Source organism: Callorhinus ursinus, unplaced genomic scaffold, assembly GCF_003265705.2.
Source record: "Callorhinus ursinus isolate GAN/ISIS: 27379988/994484 unplaced genomic scaffold, GSC_fseal_2.0 scaffold25, whole genome shotgun sequence".
NCBI classification, from domain to species: domain Eukaryota; kingdom Metazoa; phylum Chordata; class Mammalia; order Carnivora; family Otariidae; genus Callorhinus; species Callorhinus ursinus.
In genome coordinates, this window is record NW_027397087.1 from 29,315,264 (window position 1) to 29,335,954 (window position 20,691).

The 20,691-nt window shown below is 39.7% G+C and overlaps 1 protein-coding gene across 14 annotated transcripts in view; it reads right to left on the minus strand.

The window, feature by feature from the left end:
* CSNK1G1 (casein kinase 1 gamma 1) overlaps window positions 1-20,691 on the minus strand; it is a 182,054-nt gene that overhangs the window by 44,029 nt on the left and 117,334 nt on the right. For all 14 annotated transcript variants that reach the window (XR_003210599.2, XM_025884416.2, XM_025884413.2 and 11 more), the window contains 2 exons: window positions 3,999-4,150; window positions 1,959-2,193 (listed from right to left, as the gene is read on the minus strand). Coding sequence is in view for 13 of the 14 variants with exons in the window: in XM_025884416.2 (XP_025740201.1) it covers window positions 1,959-2,193; window positions 3,999-4,150 (387 nt within the window). In the remaining variant the exon portion in view is untranslated. The remainder of the gene's footprint in view (window positions 1-1,958; window positions 2,194-3,998; window positions 4,151-20,691) is intronic.

Here is a 20,691-nt window from a genome sequence, read left to right on the forward strand (position 1 = left end):
TTCTTCATTAGAACATACAGAATGCTACACATTTAAAAACCAGTATGATTCGAGTTCCTATGGAAACCTCTCTGCTTTGAGACCCAGACCAGAGTTTAAAGCGCATGTGACAACCATCTATATGTATTCTCTGTAATATGGAGAGGACAAAATACGTGGACAGGTTCAATGTGACCTGGAAAACTCTGGAACGCAGGAAATTCACGTTTGGAGATAAACTCAAAGTTCCAGCAGGAATGGCTACACCAAGAGATGAAAGAACCCAGTCTGATGACCATACACGCTTAAAACATACTTTGTCCAATAAATAACTACCATTTAGAATCTTTGCTACCATGAGGCACTATGCTAAACGCTTTATATACTTTATCTCTCAGAATCCTACAGTATAAGGCACTATTATCATATCCATTTCATAGATGAGATAACTGAGGCCGAGGGAAGGTACTGGACCCAAATCACATAGCTTTAAGTGCAGGAGCCAGGATTTCCATCCCTTCTTCTTAACCATTACCTTGTACCTTATACAAACATAACACAGACACCTATCCCTTGTCTCTTCTTGCCTTCCCTGACAAGAATAATAAAATCAGAACACAAATTGCTGTGTCTAGGAAGCAGGCATTAGAGCAACTTCTAGAGTCTGTCAGTTAAACCAAACAATCATGACTTTACTATTTACGACATAGTCTGTCTCTTAGTAAAAAGGAAGGAAGAGGGAATATTGAACACTATGCAAGAGACCTATGTTACATACATTACTCATTCAACCCACAAACACATCCTTGTGCAATATTACTCTCATTTTACAGATAAGTTTCAGGAAGATTAGGTAACTTCTCCAAAATGACACAGATAATAAGTGGCAGAGGACCTTCTGATCTAATCTTAAAATATTACATTTAATTAAGAGGATTTCCATATGGTTACTAAAAAAATCTTGACAGCATTCATGATTTCAATTCAAGTTGTATCACTTTGTAATCTGATTTTTACTCCTCACTAACACTAGAATCCTCATCTGAATACCTATGCAGTTTACTCAACAAGGCAACTTTGTAGCCATTTAGTCTTTAAAACACTTATTAATGTACATTAATGTACAAAAATTCATTAATATTTAAACACCCACTATAATTAACTATGTCTAGGAGTATGGGACCTGGTAATATTCTGTTTACATGTCTACTCTCAGGAGTGGTGATTTTCAAACATTTTTTTTCAATCACTTTGAAACCTTTTCTTCAAACAGAATCTTCCATGGAAGCCCAATATATAAAACAGATAAAAAGGGAAGCTTTTCTGAAGAAGCTAGTGAGGGGCCCAGGGCCTTATCTATTTGGCTTCCCACTGTTCCTTAGGCTTCTTTTTAAATATTCTCCCCTGGATTAGTTCCTCTTACAAGTAAGGTCTTCTGCCTTGATTAGAGCTTTTAGTAATATTTGTGCAAATTGTCTATCCTAAATAAAATGCAAGACTTATATATTTTCATTGAGTAAGAAAAGACACAGGCTCTTCCTCAAAGCATTATTCATGGAATTATGCACAGTGAACAGAAGCCGAGTCCATGTTTCAGCAACACACCCTTCCCCAATACAGATACCAACCAGTATGATGTCCTTTCAGGACCATCATTATATAAGGAGTCATTCCTACGTAAACACCAAATTCATCATTAGACTTACTAAAATGATATCACCTTAATACAACAATTCAAGTGCCCACACTGCTGAGAAACTAAGCATTTGGAAACAGTATAAAGAATTAAAAAATGTTAAGTTGTCAACAGGATACTTAGGAAAGTAACTTAGCACCTTAGTTTTTCAGGTATAAAAATCACTTGCCTTGTGAAGCAATAAGAATCACAAGTTGTAAAGCACAATGGGGACAAAAGTATTATTGGAATAAAAAGTTATTTTAAGGACCCGCCCCTTTCATGGAGCAGAAAATAAACACACCTTTGCCAAGATGCGTGTTGATAGACATATATCTTGCAGTTCCAGTTAAACTTTTGTGCTCCCTATAAGGTATGTGTTTTTTGGTTTCAGGGTCAATGTATTCCTTGGCCAGGCCAAAGTCTATAATGTGTATAACATGCTCTTTCTTGTTGCCTTGTCGGCCAATCAGGAAGTTCTCTGGCTTCACATCTCGGTAAATGAGATTTTTTGAGTGCACATATTCCATTCGAGAAAGCTAAAAGAGAAAAAAACATCAATGAAAGTATTCTAAGGAAGTTTATTGGGGGAAAAAAACATCAAAACATTTTCTTTTATCAGTCCAAGGTTTTAACTACTGAAATGAAAAATAAAACTCATTTCTTTACCACCCAGTCACTTCACTCTTATAAACCAGAAAATATTCTGATACAAATATATACATAACAAATATCAAGATAAATGAAAGTGGGACAGCACTGTTCAGCTAAAATGATAATAGTTTTACCTCATAATGTTACAATTTATAAATGACGAATAGAATTAGGTGTTTTTAGGCTACTTCAGAAAGCACACATTTGAGAGGCAAGAAGATCCCCAGCCAGGATTATCACAATAGGTCTGTGGCCTCTGAAGACAGGTGCCACTGCCACATTCACCTCCTGCCTACACCTTCCTATCCTCAATCCAACAGGACTCCGCAACCTAGTTCTTTCTGTTACAAAAACATGGCAAGTGAGATCCAGAGAAGTTAGTACTGGATTTTGATTTCATAGAGCTAACTAGCAACAGAGAGAAAAGTGCAGTTTTTATGTAAAAGTAAATATAGTCCAAAGTAACAATCATAGAATTACTTCAGGGGCACCTGGGTGGTTCAGCTGGTTAAGCAGCCAACTCTTGATTTCCACTCGGGTCATGATTTCAGGGTCCTGGGATCGAGCCCCGTGTTGAGCTCTGTGCTCAACAGGGAGTCTGCTTGAGGATTCTCTCTCCCTCTGCCCCCTCCATGTGCATGCACACTCGATCTCTCTCTCTCACTCTAAAATAAATAAATCTTTAAAAAATTATTTCAAATTTCATTAAGTTTTATTTCCATTTATGTTTCTACTTAGCATAGAAAGGGAAGCTCAGGCATTTGAATTTTGGACTCCAAAGTCAAGGTCAATTTTGGACTCAAAAGTCAAAATCTTTTTTAAGATTTTCTTTATTTATTTGACAGAGAGAGACACAGCGAGAGAGGGAACATAGGTGGAGTGGGAGAGGGAGAAGCAGGCTTCCCGCCGAGCAGGGAGCCCGATGCGGGGCTCGATCCCAGGACCCTGGGATCATGACCCGAGCCGAAGGCAGATACTTAATGACTGAGCCACCTAGGCGCCCCTCAAGGTCAATTTTTTTTAACATTTCCAAGCTTTTACTGTAAAGTGGGTGAGACCATTACCGTTTCAGACCAATAAAGATGCATTTGCATCCTTCCTCTGAGGGGCTGACAAACTCCTCAAAGGAACTGCCTTAACTGCTCTTGAACTGGCACTGGTATATAATTTGGTTGGAGTTGAGAGAGCTATCCCTTCAGCTCTGCCAGTCTCTATGAGAAGTAGAGGCCAGAGAACTAAGGCGGGTTCTTGGACACACAACTTTGGAATCTGATTGTTTAGGGCAGTGGGTTACATCACCAATCCTTTCTTGGATGCAAGGGTGAGGGGAGAGGACAGAACCTTAAAGCCATGTGTTTAAAACCTATAAATAAAACATCAAGGAAATTACTTACATTTGTACAATTTCACCTAATCATTCTCTTTCTCCTCAATCTAAATTATATGCTTCTACTTCAGTTAAGGGCAAGGTGTTGCTCCAAGGTGCAAATTCTTAAAATAGAGCGAACAGAAGATGCAGTATGACTTCTCTAGGCTAACCCTTTTTGCCCGGCCTGCTTCCTAGAATGCCATCAAGCCTCTGAGTGTGCATTCACTAGGTGTCACTATAGCTGGGAAAGCACTAAAAGGGTCACAAGGATGTAGCTGGGGGACCCACCTATCTTTCTGCAGAATAGCAATGCCAACTTACCAACTGGATGGCTATCATTAACACCGTCTTCAAAGTAAAAGTTCGGTCACAGAGGTCAAACAAATCCTCCAAGCTAGGGCCAAGGAGCTCCAGCACCATGGCATTGTATTTCCCACATGGTCCGAAGTAATACACCTGTGGAAGACCTTCACCTGCAAGCAGAGGGGAAAAGGGGTACAGAGTGGGGGACATAAAACCCAAAACATGAGATAGCTCCATCAGCACTGAGTAGATATACAAAAAGCACAATTTGTGAGATTTCCATTTTCTTTCATAGTCCCTCTGGAGAACCTAAACTGAGCACAGCAGCTTCAAAGGGAACTAATAATGGGCAGGAAAGGCGAGCCACTGCACAATGGCCTCAAATAAGCAGCTATTTTATACCAGAGTGACAAAGGTATTTCCACTGCTGTATAAGACAGAGAATGGTCCCTGATCCATTACTGGATCAGAGCATAAACTATTCTCCCCCAAGGAGGCCCGAAAGTGCACTGTCATAAAAGGTTCAAAAGACAGCTCACTGCGCTCAAAGCCAGCCCACCTGGCCCTGGTGCATTAGCCTGTTTCATCTGTGCTCCCTATGCTTACTGCCAACGCCACATGGGCTGTTTGCAGCTGTTGCCCCAAGGAGAACTCGGACTGAAGGGCTGAGGTCACAGAGGGTGCAGCCTGACGCTCTTCTCACAGGGAGTCTCTGTACTTTCCTGTTTTCTATCACTGGGGCAAAGTCAACACACAGGGGTCGGTTACTGTAAGTAATTCTCAAAGGAAAAGGAAGAAAGAAAGAAAAAAAAAAAAAAAGCTGGGCTTTCCCCAGATTTGAAATTCATAGCTCTAAGATGCCAAAATTTAGACTTTCTCACCTAAGTGGCAACTTGTGAATGAATTTCCTCTTTAAAGTGTATTGTAAATATGAGGCATTCAGTAAATAAGTGTTAAATGGCACCATGTGAACAGTGGATACAAACAAGGCTATGTTTTAAAAAATCTGGTCTCATAGAGCAGAAGCACTTCCATCTTACACAATTATATATACCATGGTCTGCAGTTGCTTCTGCCTACAAAGTTTTTTAGACGACAACATTCTCTCCCTCTCTCCATTCTCTTTATATGTACAGGCAGGATACAAACAGAGGTGATTCTCTCTGCTATAATCTGAATGCTTATGTCTTCTCAACCCCCAATTCTCAAATTCCTATGTTGAAAACCTAATGCCCAATGTGACGGTTTTCAGAGGTGGGGTCTTTGGGAAGTGATTAGATCATGAGGGCAGAACCCTCGTGACTAAGATCAGTGTCCTTATAAAAAAAACGACCCCAGAGTGCTCCCTAGCCCCTTCCATTGTGTGAGGACACAGCAAAAAGTCAGAAGAGGGTCTCTGCCAGAACCTGACCATGACGGCACCCTGATCTTGGATTTCCAGTCTCTGGAATTGTGAGAAAGACATTTCTGACTTCATAAGCCACCCAGTCTGTGGTATTTTGTTACAGCAGCCCAAAAGGACTTAGACAGTATCTACTACTTAAACCTCTAGCCCAGTATGCCCATCCTCGTCTCCAGGATAAATCTTGTCTATCTGGGGTTGGTGTGCTTCGTTGCTATGACATGTATTCATGCCTCTTCCATGTGCTGCCGCAGTCTCTCTTGTTCCATCTAGGTATGAAGCAACTTGAGTGTTTTGATATGTTCATCCCTAGCTCATATCATCGAATGTAGTATACTCTGCTCCTGCCAGCTCCATTAATATCTACTCAACTGTCCTTGTAGCTGTTTGATTCTCCCTATCTCTAAAGGGAAACGATTTAATTTGAAGTGTCTTTTTTTCCCCTGTTGTTCTGAACTCATTTTTCAGTTTATTTAAAATACACAAAACCTAACAGCTGTTTCCAGTAAGTCCTGCTGAAAAATCCAAAGCAGAACACCACTGTACAGAATCATTGCTTTTATTAATCAGACATATGGTAGACGGTAGTTTGGGGATTTTTCAAATTTATATCCTATATAATAGTTTTTGATGTCACTAAAATTTGATTTTCCTAATATAAATATATTCTTCAAAACAGCTTGTGGCAGATCTGTTAGTTGCCTGCCCAGTGTCCATTCTCTCCTTCTTACTTAATAACAAAACTTCTAATTACTGTGATTAGCAACCTGCCCACTTCTAACTTTACAGCCTCTCTCGATAACAGGAATGACTAGTGAGAGAGAAGCAGAAATTGCTAGTTGAGGTGGTTCTAGAAAAGCTCTTTCATGGGAGCTGACTCAAGTTGGAAGTAGGCCCCCCCCCTTGACAATGGCTCAAGCTCCAGAAGCCATCTAGTACCACTAGACAACTTGAGGATATCAGTGCCAAGAATGAATGGAACAAAAAAGAAGAAAACCGGACTTCTCGATGGCTGTGAAGTAACCAATGTTGGACTTCCCTTCCCTCTGGACTTTTTAATCCAAAAGAAGAATCAATCTCTACCTTGACTGAACTGTTATTTGTACCTTTTTTCATAGCCAAATCTTACCCTAATTAATAAACATATTATTCTTTTAGTTGGTTAAATTGCAAATCTGGGCACAATATCCTCCTTCTGAAGTACAAGCTAAAAGTCAGGCCTGCTCAGAAATATAATACTGACGTAATTTCCTAGACTTGCTGCCAATATTTAAGGATCAGTTTAAATGAGACAAATAATCATCTTGTTCTTGACCATCTTTACTAGCAAATCTAGGCATCTCTTGTCAGATATTTCCATGTTTACAAAGAAGTCACAAAAGCATTCTGAATGATGTCTGTAATTTCTATGTATGAGTTCTATCACTCATAACTCCACCATTGTACCTTCAAAGATGTGAGGTGTTCCTGCTGGCTGCATTACTGCTCCTTGTATTAAATATCTTGAGGCCTCACAATACTCTGGCAGGCTTCAGATGCCCAGGGCAACTTCTAGATTACTGAGTAGCTTGAAACTTTTCTCAAAGATGGACTAGGTCCAAGATGCTACTGTAGGAAGGGTTCAAGCCAGTCTTTGATCTAGTATTTGGTTCTCCTACCAACCCTGAAAATTCCTTCATGTCTCTCTACTTTTTCATCTACAAAAAGGAGGGAAATGTTTAGACTGGTTTCCTTTTAAAACCAAAATTCTGACAATAGCTAGGATTTCCTTCTAGCTACCTACTAGGTTCCTCTTTGTAAAGCCATAGAACCCATATGAATGATGCATGCCTCCATGTTATACAGAATAGGTGTGGGTCAAATTAGAATGTAAGCAGGTAGTGGTAGTCAACTGGAAATTTGTCTATTAGAAACATCTCCAGGGATGCCTGGGTGGCTCAGTTGTTTAAGCGTCTGCTTTCGGCTCCGGTCCCACATCAGGCTCCCTGCTCAGCAGGGAATCTGCTTCTCCCTCACCCTCTGCCCCTCCCCCTGCTTGCGCTCACTTGCGCGCTCTGTGTTAAATAAGTAAATAAATAAATAAATAAATAAACAAACTGGGTGGCTTAGTCATTAGGCGTCTGCCTTCGGCTCAGGTCATGGTCCCGGGGTCCTGGGATCGAGCCCTGCATCGGGCTCCCTGCTCAGTGGGGAGCCTGCTTCTCCCTCTCCCACTCCCCTGCTTGTGTTCCCTCTCTCGCTGTGTCTCTCCCTGTAAAATATTTAAATAAATAAAATCTTTTAAAAAAAAATCTTTAAAAATAAAACATAAAAGACTTGTCTGTTTAGTTTCTTAGGTATTACAGGAAATGTGCCAAATATAAAAGTATCTTTGGGAGATGTAGCCATAATGTATTAGAACTATCTGTACAGAAAGATACTCATGCAAGTTCCATTCTGTGCCTAGTTTTTCACATGACTGCCCATAAAGTGGCCAATGCTGGTGGTGAAAGACACAGATATAAGCCCACTAAGAAAGTCTATCTCTTTGGTCAGAGATTAGCACACAGTAATGACTTATCCTGGGCTGCATTTAAATGAGAAATCCTGTATATTCTATTTCATTCTTCTTCTGGAGAGCTATCTTGACTTCACTGCTTAAGAAATTTTTAATCAATCAATATTATGTTGTGAAATCATTTAATAAGATGGGGGATGAGGTCAGAGCCTTAAATGCAATACAAGCTATACATGTGGTAAACGAGGTACTTCCTAGAAGTAAGTATGAGGTAATGGGAATGAAGTGGGAGAGGTGGGCAAGGCAGATTCGCATTGAATTCTTTGATCCACGGTATTTCAGAAACTAAGGTAGTTTCATAATCTCTCATCTGCTCTGGAAATAAAGCACTAATACGATCTCCCTCCTAAACTGGTCAACTGCATAAAAGCCCGGAAATTAAAGAAGTAAATCCTGAATTTTCCTCTCCTGAAAAATTTCTAATAGATTTATTCATATGCTGTTTAGCCAAAGGCTAAATCTCTTATAAACCAAAACTGCAAGGTTATATGTACCCTGCACATGTTATCTTGTACATTTTTGCAGGGTACTTTGAAACAGTTTTCCCATCAATCAATAACATATTCTTACAAATCCTGCTGGACATGCGGCTCACACACACATCAAGTTGCACAGAACAGGAAGTGAGGTGTACCACATGACAGCTAATTTTCAGTCTGTCATAAATTCAACTTGGGTTAAACACACCAAATCAAGGATAATGGCTTCTTTATCATCCAAGCTGTTAGCTAAAAAGATTCCATAAAGCATTATGAACAGTAACTACTCTAAGTAGAGATATTTTTAAAAGCACATCAGGCTGAGAACTGAAATAGAACCACCTCGAAGCTTTTGGCAATTTGATCACATTATTGCCTAATAATTAGCCCTTCATTCTTTTTGAAAAACTAAATTACCTAGCCGTGAAGCAAGTTCAAATAAGTCCCATACCTACATTAATATCTGGATGTAAAAAATAATGCATATATTAATATTTCCATAAAAAATAAGTATATGTTGGTGATGAATGTATCTAAAGTCAGGGCCAGAGAAAACCTTTAAGGACATAATGACCTTGGCAATCCCTTTCTTTTGTTTTGTTTATACAGTTTGATTTTTTTATTTTTACAGAAAATAGGACAGTTTTTCTCCAAAACTTAACTGTCCCATGGTAGTGCCTTCTAGCACAACTACTGAATGTTCTTTAGTGTTTGTGAGAGATCAGGGAATTACTGTTTACATGGGAAATTATCATCAGGATTAATGGTAATATTAAACAAGTCCATCTAACAAGAAAGCAGAAAGAATAGGGAAATAAATGGGATTATATTCCATAAAAACAAGGGGGAAAATAAAAGCGTAGCCTTTAAAACTCAGAAAATAACTCTATAAAAACACATCACAAAGATATGAAACAATACGTTTCCCTCTTCTCATTTCTCTGACTCTGAAAAATGCCTCTTCACAGTATGAACCAGTTCACATATGAATCTACTCAAAATGCTGGCTTTAAAAAACAACAACAACAACAAAAACACCAAAACAGCTAGACCCAGAATTAAGGAATCAGGATTATTCTGTCTTGTAATGAAAGATGTTTTACAATCATCTTGTTCACAGGCCACTTGGGAATTTGAATATCGCTAAACATATGCTGCTAACATGAGCTCAAACCTGTATGGGGGGGGAAGAGAGGGTGAGGAAAGGCAAGAGCAGACAAACAATCTCACATTTCTGAGCCACAAAAATTGAGCTTTTACAGTTTCTCTATTACACACACACAAACACACACACAATTGCCAAGGCCTTGAGCCTCAAAGCACGTTCAGTCTTATTTATCCAAAGGAGCCAGGAAAGAAAGCCTAAGGTAGGAGAACAGATTTCTTCTGTAATAGATAGCATCTAAGATAAAAATCATTTAAAAATGTGTTGTGTATTGGGGTTGGGTGGGGGTGGGGGATAGTTTGTCTATCCAAAAACACTAACTCTGGGGCGCCTGGGTGGCTCAGTCGGTTAAGCAGCTGCCTTCAGCTCCGGTCATGATCCCAGGGTCCTGGGATGGAGCCCTGAGTCAGGCTCCCTGCTCAGCGGGAAGCCTGCTTCTCCCTCTCCCACTGCCTGCCACTCCGCCTACTTGTGCTCTCTCTCTTTCTGTCAAATAAATAAATAAAATCTTAAAAAACAAAAAGACTAACTCAATTCAGAACCAGTAAAAGTTTATGGGATAAAAACCCAGTCTCTGAAAAATTTTCACTTTCTTTAGTATTGCATTCACAGTTCCTATGGTTAAGTTATAGATGCAGAATATCTTTTGAGTTTCAAAAGCTAAAAAGAGATATCCAATTCTTCTTAAACACACACCTGAGCAATAATAACTACAAAGTCAAGAAAGTTCTAGCAAGCACTTAAAAGGAATGGAAGAAAAAAATAAGGTCATTCAAAAAACAGTGAACTCCTTCTAGACAATCCTGCCCCACTCCCCTTACACTTTTTGTCCATGTGTCTGTCCTCCCTACTAACCGAAGACTGTCTGAATGCAGTGACTGCTATGTGTTAATTATGTTTGTATGTCAGTGCCTAGCACTGGCCCAAGCATATGGTAGATAAGGGCAGGATAAACACCAAGTGAATAAATAAAAACAATTCAATGAAATGCCACTTAAGTGTTCTATTTGGAATGCACAATACCTACCTCAAAATGCTAAAATGCACATATACAGAGCAAAACAACTTCATCAGATTTTAAATGTGCAGGACATGCTAACAGATTTGATACTCCTGAGTAGTTTTTGTTTGTTTTTCATAGCAATGATATTTTTTAAAAAATGCTTTTTTGGGCAAGCCATCACTATGAAGATTCCAAGTAATTCAGACTTGTAGTATTTCTACAATGGCTCTCTTTTCTGTATGTTCTTCCATGATGGCTGCACATGGTATCTGCATTTTACCTTGCTGTTCCCACATGTGGGTGAATTATGTAGAACTATTCATAAAGTACCAAAAGCTACACATAAACAATTGTCCATGTCTTCCCCTCTCTCAAAAAAGCACCTGCCCATCCAAAGAAATTAAATGACCAACAAAATGAGTCATCTGAGACGTCTAATGTGCAAAGGCAGTCTGATGACATCTTCCTACCCCTCTCTTCTCCCCCTCCATTCATTCATAGACAAGTTCCTTACTTTGGTCCAGGCTAACTTGGAATTACATGGTCTTTTCTTTACATAAGTACCCTTTTCCATTTCACTTGAACCTCACAGTTATCTTGTGAAGAAAACAGGAAAATACTAATAAACTCTACTTTACACATGAGATGGAGACCCTGAGAGATGTTGTGTGACCTTTCCTAGGTAACAGAGTGCCCAAGTAACACAACCAGATCTCTCTACTCCAGATTCCCTGCTCTCCAGACTCATGGAGCTGCCAAAGTTATTTTCTATACTACCTATCCTACCTCTTCCAAACCACATGACTTTTTGGTTAACATTTACTTTTTCTAGCAATTCTCTGTCACTCTTCTAGGATATAAATTCCCTGCCATATTATACAAAGCAGCTTAATCTGTCCTATCCATTCCCTGGGTCCCCATTATTTTTATATCAGCTCCATGAATACCATCCTTCCAGCTTTCCTATCATATATCCATCTCTCTATAGTTCTAGAGCTTTGTCAATTCCAGTCCCTGGTTCACAATAGGGGCCACTTGGAGCATTATTTTTTAAGTTACAAAAGTGATATATATTCATTCAAACAATCAAATATAACAGCAAACCAAAAGCAGTACAGAAATATATGAAGAAAAAGTATTCACGTCCATAACAGATTAGACACATTCACATACTTAAGAATACTTTCCTGCAATTTCTTTTTTTTTTAAGATTTTATTTATTTATTTGACAGAGAGAGAAATAGCGAGAGCAGGAACACAAGCAGGGGGAGTGGGAGAGGGAGAAGCAGGCTCCCCACTGAGCAGGGAGCCCGATGTGGGGCTCGATCCCAGGACCCTGAGATCATGACCTGAGCCAAAGGCAGACATTTAACAACTGAGCCACCCAGGTGCCCCTACTTTCCTGCAATTTCATTTTTTATTTAATATTATATAGAAGACATTTTTCTTGTCATCTCATGGATAGATCTCATTCATTTTAACAGATACATAGTATCCCACCCTATGATGTATCATATTTAAGTTTTTCTTAGTACTAATGGACATTTAAGTTATATCTATATTATCTGTTGTTAGAAATAGATATAGTGAACAGATACTGCTTTTGCCTAGCCTGCATCCTTTTCTTCCTTCCTCTGTTAACAACACTTGACTCTTCCCGGGGGGAAGCACGATTTCCTTGATACTACTTCATGTGGTTAAAGTGGGGTCAACTCATTTCCCACTGCCACCCCAAGAATATGACTCAAGCCAGGTAAATCAGAGTATTCTATACCCCTGCCCTGGGGAACTGGGTCATGGATGTGGTGCTTGACTCATGTCTGTACCATGAGAGTCAACTCTAGGACTTTTGTGGAACTACAGAGAAGGAGGAACAATTCCTCCCCACCCCACCCCCAACGCCACTGCTAAACTGGAAGGAGCTTAGCCTGGAGCTTCCAGAGACTACCACATGAAAATAGGTAGACTACCTATCTGAGAATGAAACACAGAGAAAGCAGAGCTGAGAGAAACAGAGACAGACAAATATGTCACATAACCTGAAGATCAAGGACAGTGTTGGTCCTGGATCTGGCCTGCCTGAGGTGAGAATATTGCTGGACTTACCAGTTCTGTGAGCCAAGAAATTCTTCCCCTCTCCTTGCCACCCCCATTCCCCAAGTGAGCTAGAACTTTATCATCCGAAAATGAGAGAGTCTAGACAAATATGCATGTAATATGGCAAAAATCCTTGTGCCTACATTTTTGGGCATGAATGCAAATGTATCTTGAGGGTAAATGCCTTTAAGAGAGAATTCTGAGTCAAGAGGCATTCGTATTTAACATTTCACTATATATTGCCAAATTGCCAAGAAGTCTAAATCCTTGTGGGTCCCCGGTGTGTCTCTAGTCTTAGGCCTGCTTTAAATACAAGTGTTATTACTTAAGTATCTAGGCCCATGGAGTATTTATTTTAAAAGATTTTATTTATTTATTTGAGAGAGAGAGGGGGAGAGTGAGAGAGAGAGAGAGAGAGAGATCACGAGCAGGGGAAAGGGTAGAGGGAGAAGCAGACTCCCCACTGAGCAGGGAGCCCAATGTGGGGCTCATTCCTAGGACCCTGGGATCATGACCTGAGCCGAAGGCAGATGCTTAACCAGCTGAGCCACCCAGGCACCCGGCCCATGGAGTATTTAAAACTGCTCTCAAAACCTGCCTTGATCTATTATTCCCAAAGCTCCAGCTTTTCTCTTACACTTAGCCACAGCATGTCTGAAGGCATCTCTAGAGTTTTACCCAAGTTACAATTGATATTTCAAAGTCAGGAGACTCTTTCTTATCCCATTATTTGTTCAATGCTACCATGAGAAAATTTCCCTGAAAGCATACCTCTACTATAAAAGTCTATTGGCCCTAACTGATTTACAGTTTATGAAGTGTTTTTAATATAGGTTCTCCCACTTAATCCTAACAAGTACATATAGGTATTACTATTCTCATTTTATAGGTAAGGTAATTATCTGAAGTGACTTGCTAAGGTCATATAATGAGTGGTACAGCCAAGACCTAAACCCCCAGCTTCTGCCTCCGAGTCTCAGGCTCTCTCACTATATTGCACATACCCATCCATGCTCTAAGGTCACTGACATCTAGAGTGGCAGGAAGTTCTACTGGGACACATTGCCTGGATAGGAGATTAACTGATCTCGTAAAGATTCAGTAAAACAGGGCCTGTATGTGAATCTAATGGACAATCACAAAATACTGATTATGTTGATCCATTATGAACTCAAGTAATAAAGAATGAGTAATATCTCCCTTATGAAAGCCCAGGTAAGACCACATCAAGAGTGCAGAAGTGGTATTTTCCTAATACAACTACCAAGGAGTCAATCTTCAAATGAAGCCTATTAATAAATTAAACACATCATTTAGGAATTCAGAAGGCAACTTGGCAAATGCTTAGAATAACACAGAAAGTATAAAAAGCAGATAAGCATTTGTTTTCATTAACTTTGGGCCCATTTAACAAATTGTTCCCAGAAGTTCTGATTAAAAAATAAAACAAAACCCACTAAGGCACACAGTCTAATCACAGCACAGAAGCAGAGTGCCCCCTATTACTGAACTCTGTTAACATTGTAACACCCTTCCTTAAGCATCAAAATAGCCCTGGGAGAGTAAAGGATCAAGTGTTACCCTTATTTTCTGAACAGAAGCACAGAGGTTAAGTGGCTTGCCACAGAACAACCAGGCTATGGAACAGATGCCACAGCCTGCCCTTCTTTTCTCATTTGAGCCTTCACCCACATATCTCTCCAATCAGAACAGATGTGCCCTGATGGAACATTCAAGATGGCCTTATAATTCTGGTCACTGAGGAGGCATGTAGATTTGCAAGGAAGCAAAGCAAACTCATTTATCTTACTGACTTTCAGCAAATCTGAGGAGTAAGTGCTACAATATTGCTGCTTCCAGCTTCAAATTCAATTAAGTTTAAAGAGTCTGGGGGTCAGTCTGTCCATTCATCAGACATCACGAGTGAGAACAGAATGCTATGGGAACAGTGAAGAAGTGGATGGGAAAGGCTTCACAGAGCAGGGGCCACAGGCCGGGTCTTGAAGAATGGTTAAGAGCTGATCAGGCTGGAGTGGAGAGAATGAATCCTGCAGGCCGAGGAGCAACAAGCATATAGGTAGCTAAAAGCACAGAGGCCAAAGCTCTCTGAAATTAGGAAAACTAGACTACTTTGCTCTCTCCTGGAGCTTCTTTTAATTCTGAACCACCAGTTGGTTTAACAAGTGTCTCTAAAAATTATGGCAGAGGTCATTAATAAAGTTGAGGAGGAACAGATATTAGAGTAAATAAAAAGATCACACAGGAATAAAAATCTAAATAAACATAAATAAATAAATCTAAATAAATAAATCTAAAAATAAATAAACCCAAATAAATAAATAAATCTAAAAAATCTAAATAAATAAACAAACAAATAAATAAATAAACGGACACCTGGGTGGCTCAGTCAGTTAAGCGTCTCCATTCGGCTCAGGTCATGAGCCAAGTCCCAGGAACCAGTCTTGTATCAGGCTCCCCACTCAGTGGGGAGTCTGCTTCTCCCTCTGACACTCCCCCCTCTTGTGCTTTCTCTCACCCTCTCTCTCTCAAATAAATAAAATCTTAAAAAAAATTAAAAAAAGATCACAGGAATAAAGAAGAGGAAAAATAAGGATTTTATCTGAGTGTTATATACCCATATTGCCTTAGTATATTTTTAATAATAGTTTCACAGGAAGTTTTTTTTTTTTTTTAAAGATTTTATTTATCTATTTGAGAGAGTGAGAGAGAGAGAGAGAGCACATGAGAGGGGGGAGGGTCAGAGAGAGAAGCAGACTCCCCGCCGAGCAGGGAGCCCAATGCAGGACTCGATCCAGGGACTCCAGGATCATGACCCGAGCCGAAGGCAGTTGCTTAACCAACTGAGCCACCCAGGCGCCCCCACAGGAAGTTTTTAAGTATACACTAGGAACACACCATTGCAGTATAGCAGGACGAACAGAAATGAAATGCGAGACATGAATGAGAACCATAAATTTAACTTTAAATTTTCTAGAAGCCATATTTTAAAATTAAAGGAAATAAGTGGAATTAAGTTTAATAATATATTTTATTTAATTCATACCTAAAATATCAACATTTCGACACATAATCAATTTAAAAATTACTAAGATACTTTACATCCTTTGGGAGGGGGAGGAGGACTAAAGCTTTGAAATTCAGTGTGTATTTTATACTTCCAACATATTCAGATTAGCTGTAGGTGCTAACTCAGATGCTCCATAGGCATATGTGGCTAGTGGCTCAGCTCTGTAAGGAGTTTTATTTATTTATTTATTTATTTATTTTTTAAAGATTTTACTTATTTGACAGAGAGAGACACAGTGAGAGAGGGAACACAAGCGGGGGAGTGGGAGAGGGAGAAGCAGGCTTCCCACGGAACAGGGAGGCCAACACGGGGCTCGATCCCAGGACCCCGGGATCATGACCTGAGCCGAAGGCAGACACTCAACAACTGAGCCACCCAGGTGCCCCTATAAGGAGTTTTAAAAGATATAAATGAGGCTGGCTTATGTACAGAAATGGTGCAGAAAAGAGGTTCTATACTCAGAAATCTGCATGACTCTGGCCAAGGAGCCTTCTCCACCTCTCCAGCCCACAATTCGCTCCTTCCTCTCAACTCTCCAGAACTGCTGTTTCTGCTCATTGGGTTATCTCCCATTTAGGAAATAGTTAAGGGCAGTGCCTACTCTTGTTCACCACTGTATCCCCAGGGCTTAACTTCAAACAGTACTTGTTCAATGAATACCTCTTTAATAAACGCATGAACAGACACAGAGCTGCCTCTGGGCCTTAGCTTATTTTGCACTTGGAAGGCTTTCCTTACTCTTCTATTTGAACATGTCCAAGTAAATCATACCTCTTTTTTTTTTTGAAAGTTCAGCCCCTACCTACCACCCTCTCTAAGAAGGCTTCCTTGTCTCCCATAATTAGTAACCATTTCTCCCTTCATAATTTCCCTATTATTTTATATGTGCCTTTAAAAAAACTAACATTCCACTGCTTTTGTTTGCATTATAGTTATTCACATACATTAGTGCGCTCCTTGAGAGTAGCACAATACCTCATAATGCACATACCGGAAGCTCAGTAAACATTAAATTTTATTTTCCTTTAGTCTCCTGAAGGGCAGAGACCATGTGATTCATAACCCTGTGGCCCTCAATTACTCAGCATAGTGTTATGGACACAGCTCATGCTCAGTCTTTATCTCCTTGCATTATGACTAAAGTAATTATTAGCACAAGACCACTATGGCTGGTAAGGAAAGAAGAATTAAAGCAATATGAAGTATAAAGAAAGAAGAAAATGTGGGGCGCCTGGGTGGGGCAGTCGGTTGGGCATCTGACTCTTGGTTTCGGCTGGGGTTGTGATCTTGGGGTGTGGGATCAAGCCCCATCTCCGGCTCTGCAGTCAGTGTGGAGTCTGCTTGGGACTCCCTCTGCCCCTTCCTCCCTCCCAACCCCCGGCGCCCGCTCTGTCTCTCTCCCTAAAATAAATAAATAAATCTTAAAAAAAAAAAAAAAGAGGAAAAAGTAGGGGAAAATTAAAATTGTGTCAGACTGTTGAAAGCACAAGAGTATAGAGGTGTACAGAGCTGACAAATTCTTTTAAGTGGGAGGAATATAAATTACTTGATTACGAGTTGTTCAAAGAAGAGGACAATATAACTGGTCACAAATGTTAAAAATTGGGGTTTTTTGATGGCTTTTGTCTTGAGCATGCTTATTATAAGTATTATCCTACAAATACTAAAGGGCTTAATTAGCAATTGGATTACTATTTTGAAAGGAGGTACAAGGACTTACCTATCTTTATGTGGTCTGTTATTGGAAATTAAAGAAAATATTCTCTCTCACCAATGACACTGACAGACACTGGAAAGGAATTTGTTCAGTTTTAACACAAAACAGTAGATAATGCTTCCACCTTCTCATAATTCAAAGGAATAATTCACTTCAGGGACTCATCTCTTTGATTCCATAGTACTCCACAGCTTTGAGGATGCTGCAAAATGTTATCTTCCTTCTTAATGATTAACCTTGACAAACAGGAGGGGAGAGGGTCTGAGGGCTGTGGTCAGTCTTATGATGGTCACTGAGTTTACTCTAGCCCTTGGTTTGGACTGAAATTTCTCCTGCCTTTGCCCTCCTTAAAAAAGCATTCTCTATGGGCAATCACTAAATCATTCTCAATGACTGAAGAATGGCCATGAGGACACTGAAGGAAGAGAAACATGCAGGTACATAGTTAGAGAGGTGCGAATAAAGACAGACACATAAAGTATGAGCTAGAATGAAAGGAGAAAATGGCATCAGAAACTTCAGGTTCTGGGTCATTTTATAAGCAAGCTCCCACTGACAGGCTTTAGTGATTGACTTTTCCCCAACCTTTACCCATATAAGCACTATACCAGTTTTCTGCAACTAATCACAATTCTCCAGCCCATTCCACTTACATATAAGTTACTTGGTCTATTTTTGGAAACCTGTCTTCTATTTTTCATGAAGTTCCTTAAAAGAAGACAAAATCCAAGTAACAAAGTCTGTTCAGACTGAGCAAGTTTCTCTAGCAGTTCTGCACTTTACAAAACAATGCACTGAAAGGTTAGTTAGTACTCTGTATTACTGTGATGTGGTATGCAGGCCGATTTCTATAATAAAGCCACAACACTCTGCTTGCAATTAAAGAAATTATTTGCACAACAAGTCTTTACCAGTAAAATGTTTAAAATAGACGTCCCCTGCCCCAGGAGGGAGAGGGACAAATTTTATGTATGTAATTAAAGGTAATTACTCAATATGCTTCATGTGACTTAGAGCTATTTGAGTTTTAAGGGGCAAAGAAGGGCCACATGGGGTTTGACTCTAAAAGATAAGCAAGTCTCTTACAGCATTACATATGAACTTTTCTGGTTATTTTTCACTATACCACAGAGCATACTGTTAGCCATAATATGAGAAATGTCCCAGTGCTCCAAACTATGAAAAATATACACAAAGGATGCACAGCAATACAATTTATCCTAGTCCAGAAGTGTACCAAATGCTGGGCCTCAGAAATATCAGTTCCCTTTGTTCCCTTTGTTTGGCTAACTAGTGAGGCTAGTTAATAAAAGTTTAGGTCATGATCCTTGGAAGAATGAACAGAAATTCACAGAACTATCAGCAGTAAATTAGCTCCATTAAAGACTAGCAATTATTAGTACTAAATATCTGAATTACACCCTTCCAAGCCCAGTACACGAAAACAACCCTTTCTACTTTTTCTTCATAAAATTAAGCATGAGCCACAGATTGGACTTATGCTGTAACATCAAGAAAAGTATTTAAATGTCCTCTTAAAATGTTTTCTAGACAATGAAGGTAGATTTGGAAACATACACCCATGCACATACACACTTTAAAAGGAAAAAATGATGACCACACCACATGTTTTCTTGTCTAAAGCTCATTCCATACACTGTGAGACGGGGATGCTTTTCATATACCAATCTCAGGTTCCTGCTGCTGAGTCACCAACTCAAGGATACTTTCATATTTAGGTTCTGCTCCCTCAGAGGAACAACAGTGACACTGGGGTTGCTCCTTCTGCAAAGTATATTCAGAGCCTCAGATATTTTCAAACACCCCCCTCACCTCTTTACCCAATGAACAGGACTTTTCCGTTTGTTTTTAATAGGAGGCTCTGCTACTGCCCTAATGTTAACTTATTTCAAATAAGTAAAACACTCATGCTGAAAGGAGCCACTCACGTTGAAAGGAGCAGGTCCTTAAGTTGGGCAGATGTGGCTTTAAATTTAAATTCATCATTCCAGACCACCTCACAGTATAAGAAGGTCTGCCTCTGTTAACAAAGGCCCAAAGCAGATTTCCCTCCTAGGATTACTCTTTTCCAATAAGAGTATGATAAGTACAATAAACACAGACACAATTAATTGTGAAAGAGGCAGTTCTCTTTCTGGGAATACGAACTGCCCTACACCAGGACAACACACAGTTGCTGTCTTCAGACTCCCTACTTAGAGAATCTCAAGATGTTGAAATGTCTTAAGGCAAAACGTTTGCTTCTTTAGCGAGTGTTAAATGAAGAGAAAGAAAAGCATGGTCTCTAAACTCACCCTTATCACACTGTCAACTGTTTTTCCCCCAGTTCTGAAGCCACATTCTTAAAGAACCTTCTCTCTGTGGAATGGTGGAGTCTACATGATTCTGTACCCCCCCAAATAAGGCATCTAGGCCAGGACTGGAAAACTGTTCCAAGCTGAGTTAGCTGGTTCCTTACCCAGGAACTTGCAATCGGGACACAGGGCTGCAGTCCACCTCTGCTGGGACTTAAATGAACAGGGGCTGCGTGAAAGGCCTTTTTTCTACCAAATGTAAGGAGCAGAGAAAGCTGGTAAATGTGGAAGAGCTGGTAAAATGAAGAGGGCTAGCAGACACTGAGGCAAGAGACTTTATGGCCCTAAGCAGGAGAGTCAAAGTGTCAGAGTCCAGAAGAGTTGGACAGAAAGCCAGAGACAAAGAGTAGTTGTCCTGTTTTCTAGAGGCTTTCAAGTACTTTGTACCAATCCCTAGTGAGACCTGTATAATATTTCCTTCCTTGGTTCCAAGACCCATCCCTGCGATCTTCCAGTAAATCTTCCTTCCGGATCTAAGCTAACTGGAATAGACTCTGTTAATGGTAATCAAAATAGTATTGACCAACACACACACATAACTGCTCATTTTCCTCCCCTTTAACCATCATTTCTTAAACACTATGTGCAAAACACTACACTAGATGCATTAGGGAGCAAAAAAATAAAAAGACACAGACTCTGCCTTTAGGGAACTTACAGGTAGAAAACAAGAGAAACAGCTAGCACAGTTGCTAGGTCAAGCCTTTCATAAAAATTAGTAAAATGAAGAAAGAGTGGAATGTGGAATGGCATAAGAACCACATTTACTCAAATTTAATGATACATATTTGGCCAAAGTTTAAATTAAAAACTACCATTAAATATTTT